At 44.4% G+C, this 10948-nt stretch overlaps 1 protein-coding gene across 1 annotated transcript; it reads left to right on the forward strand.

Moving 5' to 3' along the window:
- Positions 1-7115: 7115 nt before the first annotated feature.
- LOC120682746 (transcription factor RAX2-like) lies at positions 7116-9811 on the forward strand. The gene is made up of 3 exons (XM_039964746.1): positions 7116-7547; positions 8394-8523; positions 8813-9811. Exons 1-3 carry the CDS (start codon positions 7412-7414, stop codon positions 9522-9524), a joined length of 978 nt encoding a protein of 325 aa, XP_039820680.1. The 5' UTR covers positions 7116-7411; the 3' UTR covers positions 9525-9811.
- The last annotated feature ends 1137 nt before the right edge of the window (positions 9812-10948 follow it).

Here is a 10948-nt window from a genome sequence, read left to right on the forward strand (position 1 = left end):
GGTGACAGTCCTGTCCGTCCCTTGTAGTCTCAGGTGTTTTCATAGCAGTAGTGCAGGTTGCTGTTGGACTCCCCTCTCATCCCTTTCTGAAGTCCTTCCTCTTCCAGCTGTCGAAGTAAGCTCTGTTTTCCTGAAGACTAGTTAAGTGTTTAGTCTGATCTAGAGAGGCTAGCTCGATAGTTCAGAAGTGTATCAGGTGTCTTATCTCGCTCGTTGTCCTCCCAGCTACTACCTCTCTAAGGAGTTGAGCCTCCGTGTGTCACTCGATCATCGACTGGCCACTTATCCTATCTACCTATCTGGCTTAACGCGTCTAGTTAGTTGGTTGATTAAGCTAGTACGTTATCATTCGATTTACGATACTCTTTACCATAGTGCTTCTCTGAGGAAAAATACGATACCCTAGAATACTCCAAGGTGAAGTGCTACAGCGGTGATTCTGTGCGCTTGCAGAATATATGATCTATTAGGCATAAGAAATGCCAACATTCGTGCTCTTGCAAATTTTATTCATGACGCTAAAAAGTGTCAACAGGCTTTCTGGCGCCATTGCCAGGGAACGACAGCTATATTATCTTAGGATCTATTTCGTGCTTGTATCTTTTTCATTTTATTTAATTCTACCTTTACCCCCGCTACCCATGAAGCAGCTATCCTTCCCATAGCTCTCTACCCCTAGGAGTAAGTTCTTAGAGCTATCACCATCTTCCTCATCTAGCTATGAACTCGGCCCTGGCTTTATAGCCACGGATCGGTATCCACCCTTCTCTGGAAAAATCAATGAAGATCCCTATGACCATTTGCGAGAATTCGAGGAACTGTGTTCAGGCCTGGTAATCCGATGCTTGACACAGGAAGCCTTGTGGTGGAAATTGCTTCCCTTCTCTCTTACAAAAAGAGCGGAGCAATGGTACACCCACACGATAGGGAGTATGAGTGGCAATTGGAAAGAGCTTCGAGTTGACTTTTGTCATTCATTCTTGCTCACCGCGTGCATAAACTCTCTATGGATTGGCATTCTCGATTTTGAGCAATTATAGAAGGAATTCATAGGTGCAGCTTGGGCTAGATTCTTATGCATTTTGGCATCTAACCTAGCCTTGTGTATACCCGATGATGTATCTTTAGACATCTTTTACTCGGGTTTAGACATGAAGTCTGCCCTAGACCTTGACATCACTGCCGGAGGTTCGTTTGCACACACAAGTGCAACGGAAAGAAGAGAGGTCTTAGATAGCCGCTTAGAAAACTATTTCTTTCCAACAGGCCATAGCAAACCCTGTCGGGAAGAATCCATTTTGAGCCACGAGAGGATTTCAACACTTGAATCTGATCTTTCATCTTTCATATCCCCTTATTCATTTGTTGAACCATCTCCCAAACCACAAATATCAGAGAAAGAACCAATTCAGCCTCCAGAGTTCTTTCCCCGATTCGAGGATGATTCTTCAGGAAACATTAGAAATACCTCTAATCATCTTAGGCACGAAGAAGCCCAAGGAATCGTTGTGTCTTTATGAGACCCTCGATGAAATTTCCAACCATACACCCATAATGGATTGGTCGAAGGAGGCAAGGCGTACTTCTGAAGCAATTCAGATTAGCCCAACCTCCATGACCATCCCTTGTTCTATTGAGGGAATCAACGTAGACGCTCTTTACGACCCTACTGCTACGGATTACATCATACCCGAGTGTCTAATGGATACTCTTATGGGTAACAAACCTCTAACCCTAACCGACACATACTTCAGAAGTCCCTTAGTACTCTACTTCGAATGTCGGGGGATCGCAAGGGATGTGCCTATCACCATAGACAAAATCGAGGCGTGCTTAGACTTTCACATCTTTGATATCCTTGATTTTGATCTTCTCCTAGGCTCCCCTCTTGAAAAACTTCTCACATCTTATCAAGGGAGCCTAGCTGAATTGCATAGGGAAACTGCTTCTGCCACTACCACCTCTCGCTCGTAAAATCTTTTGGCAAAGCATTTTCACAAGCAAGACTTGTTCAAGGAGATGATGCATACATTTCCATTCATATCATCCGAGCCCATTCTATTTGAGAAAGCCATTTTCACAGTGTATGGCCCGAAAAGCCATTTTCACAGTGTATGGCCCAAAAAATACCCTTCACTTTTGTGAAGGTGAATGATCGTGATCTCCCTCAATCGACTTAGAGCCTCTTTCGACTGGCTCGGAATATGTTGTTCTCGAGCTTGATCGAGGTACAACTGTGACCTTTCACGATAAACCTCTTGAGATGGAGAATCAACGGGCCAATGAATTTTGTGAGGCATCGACTCTGGAGTCCGTAGAGAAGGATTCCATGGATGAGCATGGGACCGTCATTTTTGAAATACCATGCTCATTCAATTTTTCTCCAGAGTCAGGTAGGCTTAGTGCCCCGTGCACACACGAGGACTACAACCACCTTAAAGTCCTCTTCTGCAAAATCTTCACAAGGTTGGTCATAGATGTATATGTTTATCGTAAGCATTGCATATTTCGTGTGGCACTATGGCACTGACCTTGTAGTTAGCTTGAACAATTGGTGGTGAAACAATGATACATCATTAGTGATAGCTGCAAGGACTCTCATGGTTAAGCTTACGACCATAAACAAAGCACTACCGGGAGATAACCTGGATTATCATTTATTTGGTTTCCCTATTTTAATAAACATCAAGAGCATGTTGTAGGATGTAGCTTACCTTCGGGTATTTTTGGTCGCTAACCATTCTAGGTGGAGATCAAAGAGAACAACGGACAGGCGACACCTATGAATATGTGAGCTACACCGACTACAAAACCCTAGAATGTCTTGGTGAAGGAACGACTAGGAAAGGTGACTTGAAGTCTACACACTTGAGTTTTGTTGCTGAGCAATGCAAACTCCATGTGTGGAGGAGGTACATGGGTATCCCAAGTAAGTTCTTTTCATACCAACTCTTATCATGGTTTTGAAACAGTGTTAGCTCTTGCACCTTGCTATATAAAGTAAAGTTCTACTTTCGACATTAAACAAAGCCCGTCCGGGAGGTCTCCCGAGGATCGCCAGGTATGTGCTTATGCTTACACTACTATAGATATGATCATTGCAAACGGTTCATCACCGCCGGTTTGAAACAACCCGACGGTGATAGTATATCACCGCCGGTTCTAAATTAACCCGATGGTGATAGTCACTCATCACCAACGGGTCGTATTACGAACCGGCGGTGATAGGTTTTTCAAACATCACCACCAGGTCGTCATACGAACCGACGGTGATAGTTAGACATCACCGCCGGATCATATTACGACCCGGCGGTGATGCCAAATTTTTTTCATATCTGGTTTCTCTCCGTCTCATGTCTGTCTCCCCCTTCCACATCTTCCATCTCCCTCCCTCTCCCGTCTCCTATCTTCCTTCCCCTCCCCTCCCCGTCTCTTCCTTCTTCCTCCACGGGGCCCCTCCTCTCCCCACATCTCCTCCAGTGCCGCGCGGCGCACGGATCCCCTCCCCTCCATGACTCTCCTCCAGTGCTGCGTGGGGGTGTGGACGCGGCAGGGAGCAGTGGCCGGCCAGGCACGGCACTGCACGCGGTTCAAAAATGAGAAGGTCACGCTAGCTTGTTCCCCTCCCTTCTCTTAGAGTTTTTTGTTTGATGCTGCAGGTTGCTAGCTGCAAATGCATTTGTGTAATTGAGGGGTTGGGCGTTGGGTATTTTGCTCGAAATGCCCCGCTGAACGATAATTGAGGAGCTGCGTGGTGCTGAATTGCTGATTGGTAGTCACTAGTCAGTTCGGGAGGGTAGTTCCGCGGTGTAGTTTTGAGCCGTCCTAGTTTCAGACTGTTCGACGTCTGATAGAATTATACTTTGTCCAGCTACATCTTTTGGTCGCGTGGGCATTGCTGTCTATTGTCTCAAGTCTCAACTGTGACTGATTGCAACAGTCTGTCAAGGAGACCTACCATTTTGAATGATTTAGGGGTATCAATCTCATCAGCTCATGCAGACTGCCGCAGCTTTTAAGGCTTTTACTTTACTATCCTGCACAATTAGCACCATTTAGTGTCCATTATGTGTTATATCTTTTACTAAAATATTTTTCAGGTAGGTAACATTGGTGGGAAAGAATTTTCTGAGTCACTAGCCCCAGATGTCTAGAAACTTCTTGTGAGTGAATGTTCTGGTTATCTTTTCTGAAATTCATTGGGTTCTACTGCTGTCTTTTTTTTAAGATGTCTTTGTGTATGTTAGAGTCATTCTTTTTTAATGACCCCTTGTTTGCAAGACATGACCTGTTGATTTTTAAAACAAGTTTTTTTTCTATTGTCAGTAATTTTGAGTACTATTATAACCTAAAACTTGTTTTCTATTTTGTTGCCCCATCTGCCTTTCTTCCATAAGTTTATCTGCACATTTCTCAGCTAATTTAACAATCTGACATTGTTTTGATTTGGTTTCACAACTTGACAGATAGCACATGATGTGAATTCTTCTACTTATGGTATAAACGGTATCATTCTAATGGTATTTCAGTTACAATTAACAGGGATGATGTGGCTCTAGAAATCCTCCAACATGATCCCTTCGCGGTAAAATAGTTGTAGTTCTCTCAGACTTGCATTTTATTCTTCGGCTAAGGTTGTTGTGCATGTATTTCCATCTTTTTACAAATCTGATTGTCTCATGTCTTGTTGACATTTTGCATGCTCTTCTGAATTTTGAAGTCATGTATGTTCTGTCCAATTTCCATGTAATAAGTCACATTGTTAATATCTAGGATCATATCAAGTGCCCAGCCAGAGAGTAATGGGCAGCTTGTTAAGTTTGCTACAGAGAGAGGCTCAAAAACTAGGCTTGATGTATGAACTCTTTGTTTTAATCTTGATGTATGAACCCTTTCGTTTAATCTCGATGTATGAGCTCATGTGATTGAATTCTGCTGCTATAATGATATATTATATATGCTGTACAAACGGTGCAATATTATTATATGAATATATTTTTTTTGATGGGAAAATGGCCTTCACCGCCGGTTTCATCCACAAACCGGCGGTGGTGAGCACTCATCACCAACGGTGGGTGCACTCATCACCAACGGTGTATGAACCGGCGGTCATGAGCCTTCTTATCACCTCCGGTTTTGAAACCGGCGGTGATGACCCCTCCTATCACCAACGACTTAAATCCAACGCCTCCCAAACCGGCGGTGATGCTCATTTCGAACCGGCGGTGATGGGGGATGTTGTAGTAGTGTTATCTCTCTTTGAATAAAGCTCAATCACACTTTAAGCTTCCTGTATCTTTTTATGTATACTCTGGTTTGAATGTGTGGTGCATAATACATTCATATGTGTTTTAAATTAAGCGTGGCGTTTAGGTTAGGCTGGTGAGGGGGTGGGTCGATTGCTACAGTAATTTCGCTCTATTTGTAGCAATGGATCAAATTTTGAGCAGCCTCTAAAAAAATTAGGGACGTTGCTACGAATCATTTTTGTAGTAGTGACAGAGGAGCACTGATGGGTCTCCATTGGACTCGGCTGACCTAGGCGGTGTATGTCTGCCCTGTCTCGCTAGATGTAGCTAGCAGATACATGAACCCAGTCCATCCCTTTCACTGGACCTGCATGAAGCTGCGCTGCAATTTGCGGACATGTTTTTATACGCGTGAGAGCGAGGGCAACCATATGTCTCGCGTTTAGTTGCTGCATGGGCTTTACTCAGCCGTCCATGGAAGAAAAGTATACGTGAGGAGGGCAGGGATTTCAGGGACTGCTACCTACCTGCCTGCCTGCCTACTAATACCGGCCAGCTCATGCGTGTTGATTCCACGGCCGGTTAGAGTTTTGGCATAAGAAGTTTCCGACCCGCGCATTGAAATTAGACCGCCTTGAGTTCAGTTGAGCTACTGCCTTCAGACGAAAACATAACCAATGGATCAGTTCCGTGTCAATCAAAAAAAAAAAAAGACGCCGACCAAAAATGCCTTGAAGTAACTAGTATATAGGTTCCACACAGTATTATCGTTTCTTACATAAAACATCTATTTTTCTGCATCATGGTCATCCGATTCACGCGGACATTTTAACTTGCTATAATCCTTAAAGGTTTTATCGTACATCAATCTTAACTTCAAGTAGTTTTTTTGTAAGCAAGGTCATTTGTAATACTGAAATCTCATAAAACATTATGTTTCCACATCAAGGATCCTTTGAAAGTTGCGAACGGGCCTGTAGCCTTGTGGTTATAAGAGCCTCGTTAACACCTGAGATTCTGGGTTCGACTCCCCTTGGGAGCGAATATTCTAGGATTTAACGGCGTTGTGGATTCAGTGTAGCCAACGTTCCCCTCGACAACGAGGCGCCAGTAGTGACTTCGTCAATCTCGAGGATTTCCGTCGACAGCGAGGCGCCAGTAGTAGCGTTGTGCATTCAGTGTAGCCAACGTTCCCCTCGACAGCGAGGCGCCAGTACTGACTTCGTCAATCTCGAGGATTTCCGTCGACAATGAGGCACCAGTAGTGACTTCGTCAATCTCGAGGATTTGACAGCTCGATCTTCAAAGATGCTCATACGTTTGCGTACGTGTGTTCATAGGAGTATGAGTGTGCGTGCGTTGTGAGTGTTTGATTTGTACCGTGTAATCTCAAAAAAAAAATCCTGTCAAAGTTTCCTTATTGTCCCGAAGGGTCCTCAAATGTAGCATGGCATACATATTCTCAAAAGTCACGCAATGAGGCACTATATCGACCACACATTGCCTTTTTGCATCTACATATAAAAAATCTTCTACCAAAGATGGCATCACTAACAACTCTGTATCATGTGGCATGCATCTACTTACTAATTTCTCCAATCAAGTATGGATATTCTTGTGAGAGAACCACATTTAGCTGAAGTACATACTGACTTTAGTGATTTACTATACGGAAGCCAGGCTACCTGCAAACAAACACGCGCCTCGGGCGATTCATGTGCAAGTGTACTTTGTTTACAGAAAGACAGGGCTGTGGTGGGGCAAGGTGCATCTCTTTATGAAAGTAGTGAACCTTTTTCTCTGGTGCTGAGATTTGAAGGGGCCAACCATCAAGCGGAGGTCATTGCAACCAAACAAATACAATCCTACACATTGACTTCTCACCCCTCTTTCTCTCTCTCTCCAACCCATCCTGACTGTCTCTTTCATCAGTCTTATATATTTTTTGTGCGTTCTTGTTGCCTTGTGCTCTCTCCTCTCTCTCCTTGCATTCTGTGCCTCTGAAGAGCAGTGCTTCTATGTCATCTCTAGCTAGATAGCACAGAGCAAGCTGCCTTCCAAGGCAGCTAGAAAATTAGCAGAAAGGTCTGGAGGCAGTAGGATTTGGTAGCTAGGTGCCTTTTAGTTTCGTCTGCTGGGGCATATCGCTTAGTTGCGACCTCATGGGGAGGGCTCCGTGCTGCGATAAGAACAATGTGAAGAAAGGGCCATGGTCTCCTGAGGAGGATGCCAAGCTCAAGGAGTTCATCGAAAAGCACGGCACCGGTGGGAATTGGATTGCTCTCCCTCAAAAAGCAGGTATGATTTGTGAACTAATTATTACATATTTATGTATCTACTCTTATTTGGGGATTTAACGCTGTCATGAAGTTGAGTAGAAGTCTACAGTCTTCATTCTTCATGGTATTATTTGCTTTGTCCTCAAACTTATTTGCTTTGTTCTTTCCCTGATCTGTTTGGGATCACTTCAATTCAAAGGGATTTAGACATATTTTCTAATATAACTTAAGAAGAAAAACTAAGATTATTATTTCTCTCATGAATAAATTTAGAACAATGGTAACCAGAGAAAAGCTTTGCTATTTCTTCCCCACCTCACCCTCTTTCTATAGTTAGCTAAGACTATGAATCCTTTCGATTCATTCCTTCTTTTGTTTTGAACTTTGGTTTACTTTTAGACACGATCATGACTTCTTTCTCAATGCATGGCTGAGGATAAATCATGTTGCCGTGAAGCCTTTTCTAGAGTTTATATCTTTCCCAAACTTCATATTTAGATAGACATGAGCTCTAGTCCATTCATCTGAGCTATCTTATTTCTGTTTTGACTCATTTGCTTTATGTTTCCGTTTTCTTGGATGTGGAGTATTCCAATAAGGATTGTGAAACTCTTGTTATGCTTTTAGGACCAGTGGTGTCCGAAGTTAAACTTAGGTATCATGCAACTGTAGGACTCTTAATTGTAGTGGCAAGTCAAACTCCCAGGTTTCTTACCATAAAATCTTGTCTTACAACCTTGTGTCATCAATTCTGTATTATGTCCATAATTGCATGCTACTTTCTATATCTTCATGTGTGTTCATACAATGAATTTCAAAATGGACTACTCTAAGTTTGTTATGGATTTTGTCATTGTGATTATAGGGCTAAGAAGATGTGGCAAGAGCTGTAGGCTTAGATGGTTAAATTACCTAAGGCCTAACATTAAGCATGGGGAGTTCACTGAGCACGAAGACAGGGTCATCTGCAGCATGTATGCAAGTATAGGAAGCAGGTGAAGAAACTGGACTGTCCTTTATAATCTGGACGAACTCTCTTTCTTTACCTTTATCATACTTTTCCATTATTATGACCCCAAAGTCCACATCCATACATTCATATATAATCTTCTCTGCCCTTACAAGTAACCTATTCAGAACGGAAGATTAACTTTCTAGCTAGTTACTAAATAGGAAAAACTGATACTCTTGAAGATGATCTACACTGGTCGAACAAGGGGAATTGAATCAACAAAAATAATGGAATGTGTATGATTCATCAGCTTAGTATTACTCATTTTTCAGGTGGTCGATCATCGCGTCTCAGCTCCCCGGTCGCACTGACAATGACATCAAGAACTACTGGAACACCAAGCTGAAGAAGAAGCTCCTAGGCTCCACAGCCACCCCACCCCCTCACCGTGCGCCGCGGCAGCATCACCGACCCCTCAATCTCATGCTCCAACACACGTCACCCTCGTTACCCCAACCCACCTACAACAGCTTTTTCTCCAGCGCGGGAGCCCTCCACGACACCATCAGCGGCATCCCGGCCGCATTAACACTGCCGCCACCCCAGGACTACATGCTAAACTCTGGCGGCCTTGCCATTATTCAAAACGCGCCTTCACTGCTACATGGGCACGGCGCTCCACAGCAGCAGTTTCACCATCATGTGGTCAAGGAGGAGAGCGGCAACATGATCGTATTCGGCAGCGACCAGCAGAGCTGCAGCTCCTCGGACGGCACACACAGCCAGCCGCAGTTCGGGCATGGCAAGGAGCTGAGCTTCGACGGCTACTTCGGCTACAACAATGGAAGCAGCATCGATCATGACCACAGCAGGCTGTTTCAACTCCAAGATCAGCACCAGGCCCAGGTGCCGGTCGAGTACAACTACGAGGAGATTAAGCAGCTGCTCTTGAGCTCAACAACCACGGGTAATAATTTGCATGGCCCTGGCCAGGACGGCAGCATGGAAGGGTTCGGCTCGCAAGGGAAGGTGACGATGATGTAAATTTTACTGAGATGGAAAAGTGATTGATCAATTAAGGTGTGTGTGTGTGTGTGCCTTACTGCTGTATTTTTTTTCGTTTTACCATGTAGTGTACTAGTGTTGGTGCGTGTGTGAGTGCGCGCAATCGCGCATCCTGTGTCATGGCTGCATACACATGCCAGAGTTGCGTGCGTTACAGCTTGTGTATGTGACCGTGACATGGGACCGAGGTTCTCTCTCGTCCGTCCTCTTATTACTGTTGTACTGCTTCTCCCTCTTTTTTCTCATCAGAGGTATAGTGTCATGAGCATGCATGATGAGCTACAAACACTGTGGAAAGTGGAAACTCTTGCTGGATTTGCAGTCTTTGCTGGGTCGTGCTAGATTGTTAGACGATCTTGCTACTGTGCCCTGATATGTGATGCTGGACGACCTTTGCCTGGCTACCACTAGTATAGCTAGCTTTCTGTCTCTCTCATCGTCCTTGAACTCTGGGCATAGATTTCTTGCTGCCGTGCACAGGAGCTTTCATCGCTGCCCCTCCAGTAGAGGACAGCCCAAAAGTGCATATGGGAAACGTACAGCTTGCGAGGCACATCGAGTTAGCGAGCAAGCGCGAGAGCATGCGTGCATAGATGGTTGGCGTGGATCGGGACGGCCGGAGGCTGCAATGCGGCACATGGGGGTGGAGGCCGTAAGACGCGAGTCCGGCCGGAGTCTGCCTGTCTGTACGTGCCGCAAGAAACGTGTCATGTCTGTCAGACGGCAGCATTGTTTAGCAGTTGCGATGCAAAGATTCCACGAGGAGAGATCGATCAGGCATGAGAGAGAGAGAGAGAGAGAGAGAGGGGAAAGATTCCCGGGTTTGCTGCCAGTAGTTTAGTACGCGATGGACAGACATTGCCCAACAGTGCGCGAGGGATATCCGTCTGCTTGTCGTCGACGTTACTTGGTCCAATGTGCTGCGCGGCTTATCAATTTCCACTCACTCCGACGACGAAAATGATGCAAAAAGAATAGTAGTAACATTGATTGGTCCTCCCTTAGCTTGTGTCTGTTTCTGTTTATTATTATTAGCTATAGAGCGGAACAGGACAACATTGTAAGTGTTCCGACATTTCAGATTTATGATAGTATATGTGTATATGGAAAATTCTTTCTACACACCGTTTATATAGTTCGCTTTGTATTAAATATAGTACACGTACATATGTGTAGAGCACTAGTATGCCTTTAATTTGTGCACCACCAGGTATACATTATAGGGCTAGCTATTTCACAGTAAACTAGTGCTAGTACAATTGTTGCAGACTTGCAGTGAGACACTGATACCGAGCATTGTTAATTTCCCGAAGCCGAAGAGATCACTTCTTGTCCGGGCACAGGACGATGGACTGCCAACTCACAGTTTGTCAGGCCGGCACTGTCACGTCATAATTTTAATT

This window comes from Panicum virgatum, chromosome 7N, assembly GCF_016808335.1.
Source record: "Panicum virgatum strain AP13 chromosome 7N, P.virgatum_v5, whole genome shotgun sequence".
NCBI lineage: Eukaryota > Viridiplantae > Streptophyta > Magnoliopsida > Poales > Poaceae > Panicum > Panicum virgatum.

What these genes read in the sequence shown, in the direction of transcription:
- LOC120682746 (XM_039964746.1), top strand. Translation starts at nt 7,412, where the DNA reads ATGGGGAGGGCTCCGTGCTGCGATAAGAACAATGTGAAGAAAGGGCCA. An exon ending in TGCTCTCCCTCAAAAAGCAG is followed by an intron (nt 7,548 to 8,393) that starts GTATGATTTGTG and finishes TTGTGATTATAG; the next exon opens with GGCTAAGAAGATGTGGCAAG. An exon ending in TATGCAAGTATAGGAAGCAG is followed by an intron (nt 8,524 to 8,812) that starts GTGAAGAAACTG and finishes CTCATTTTTCAG; the next exon opens with GTGGTCGATCATCGCGTCTC.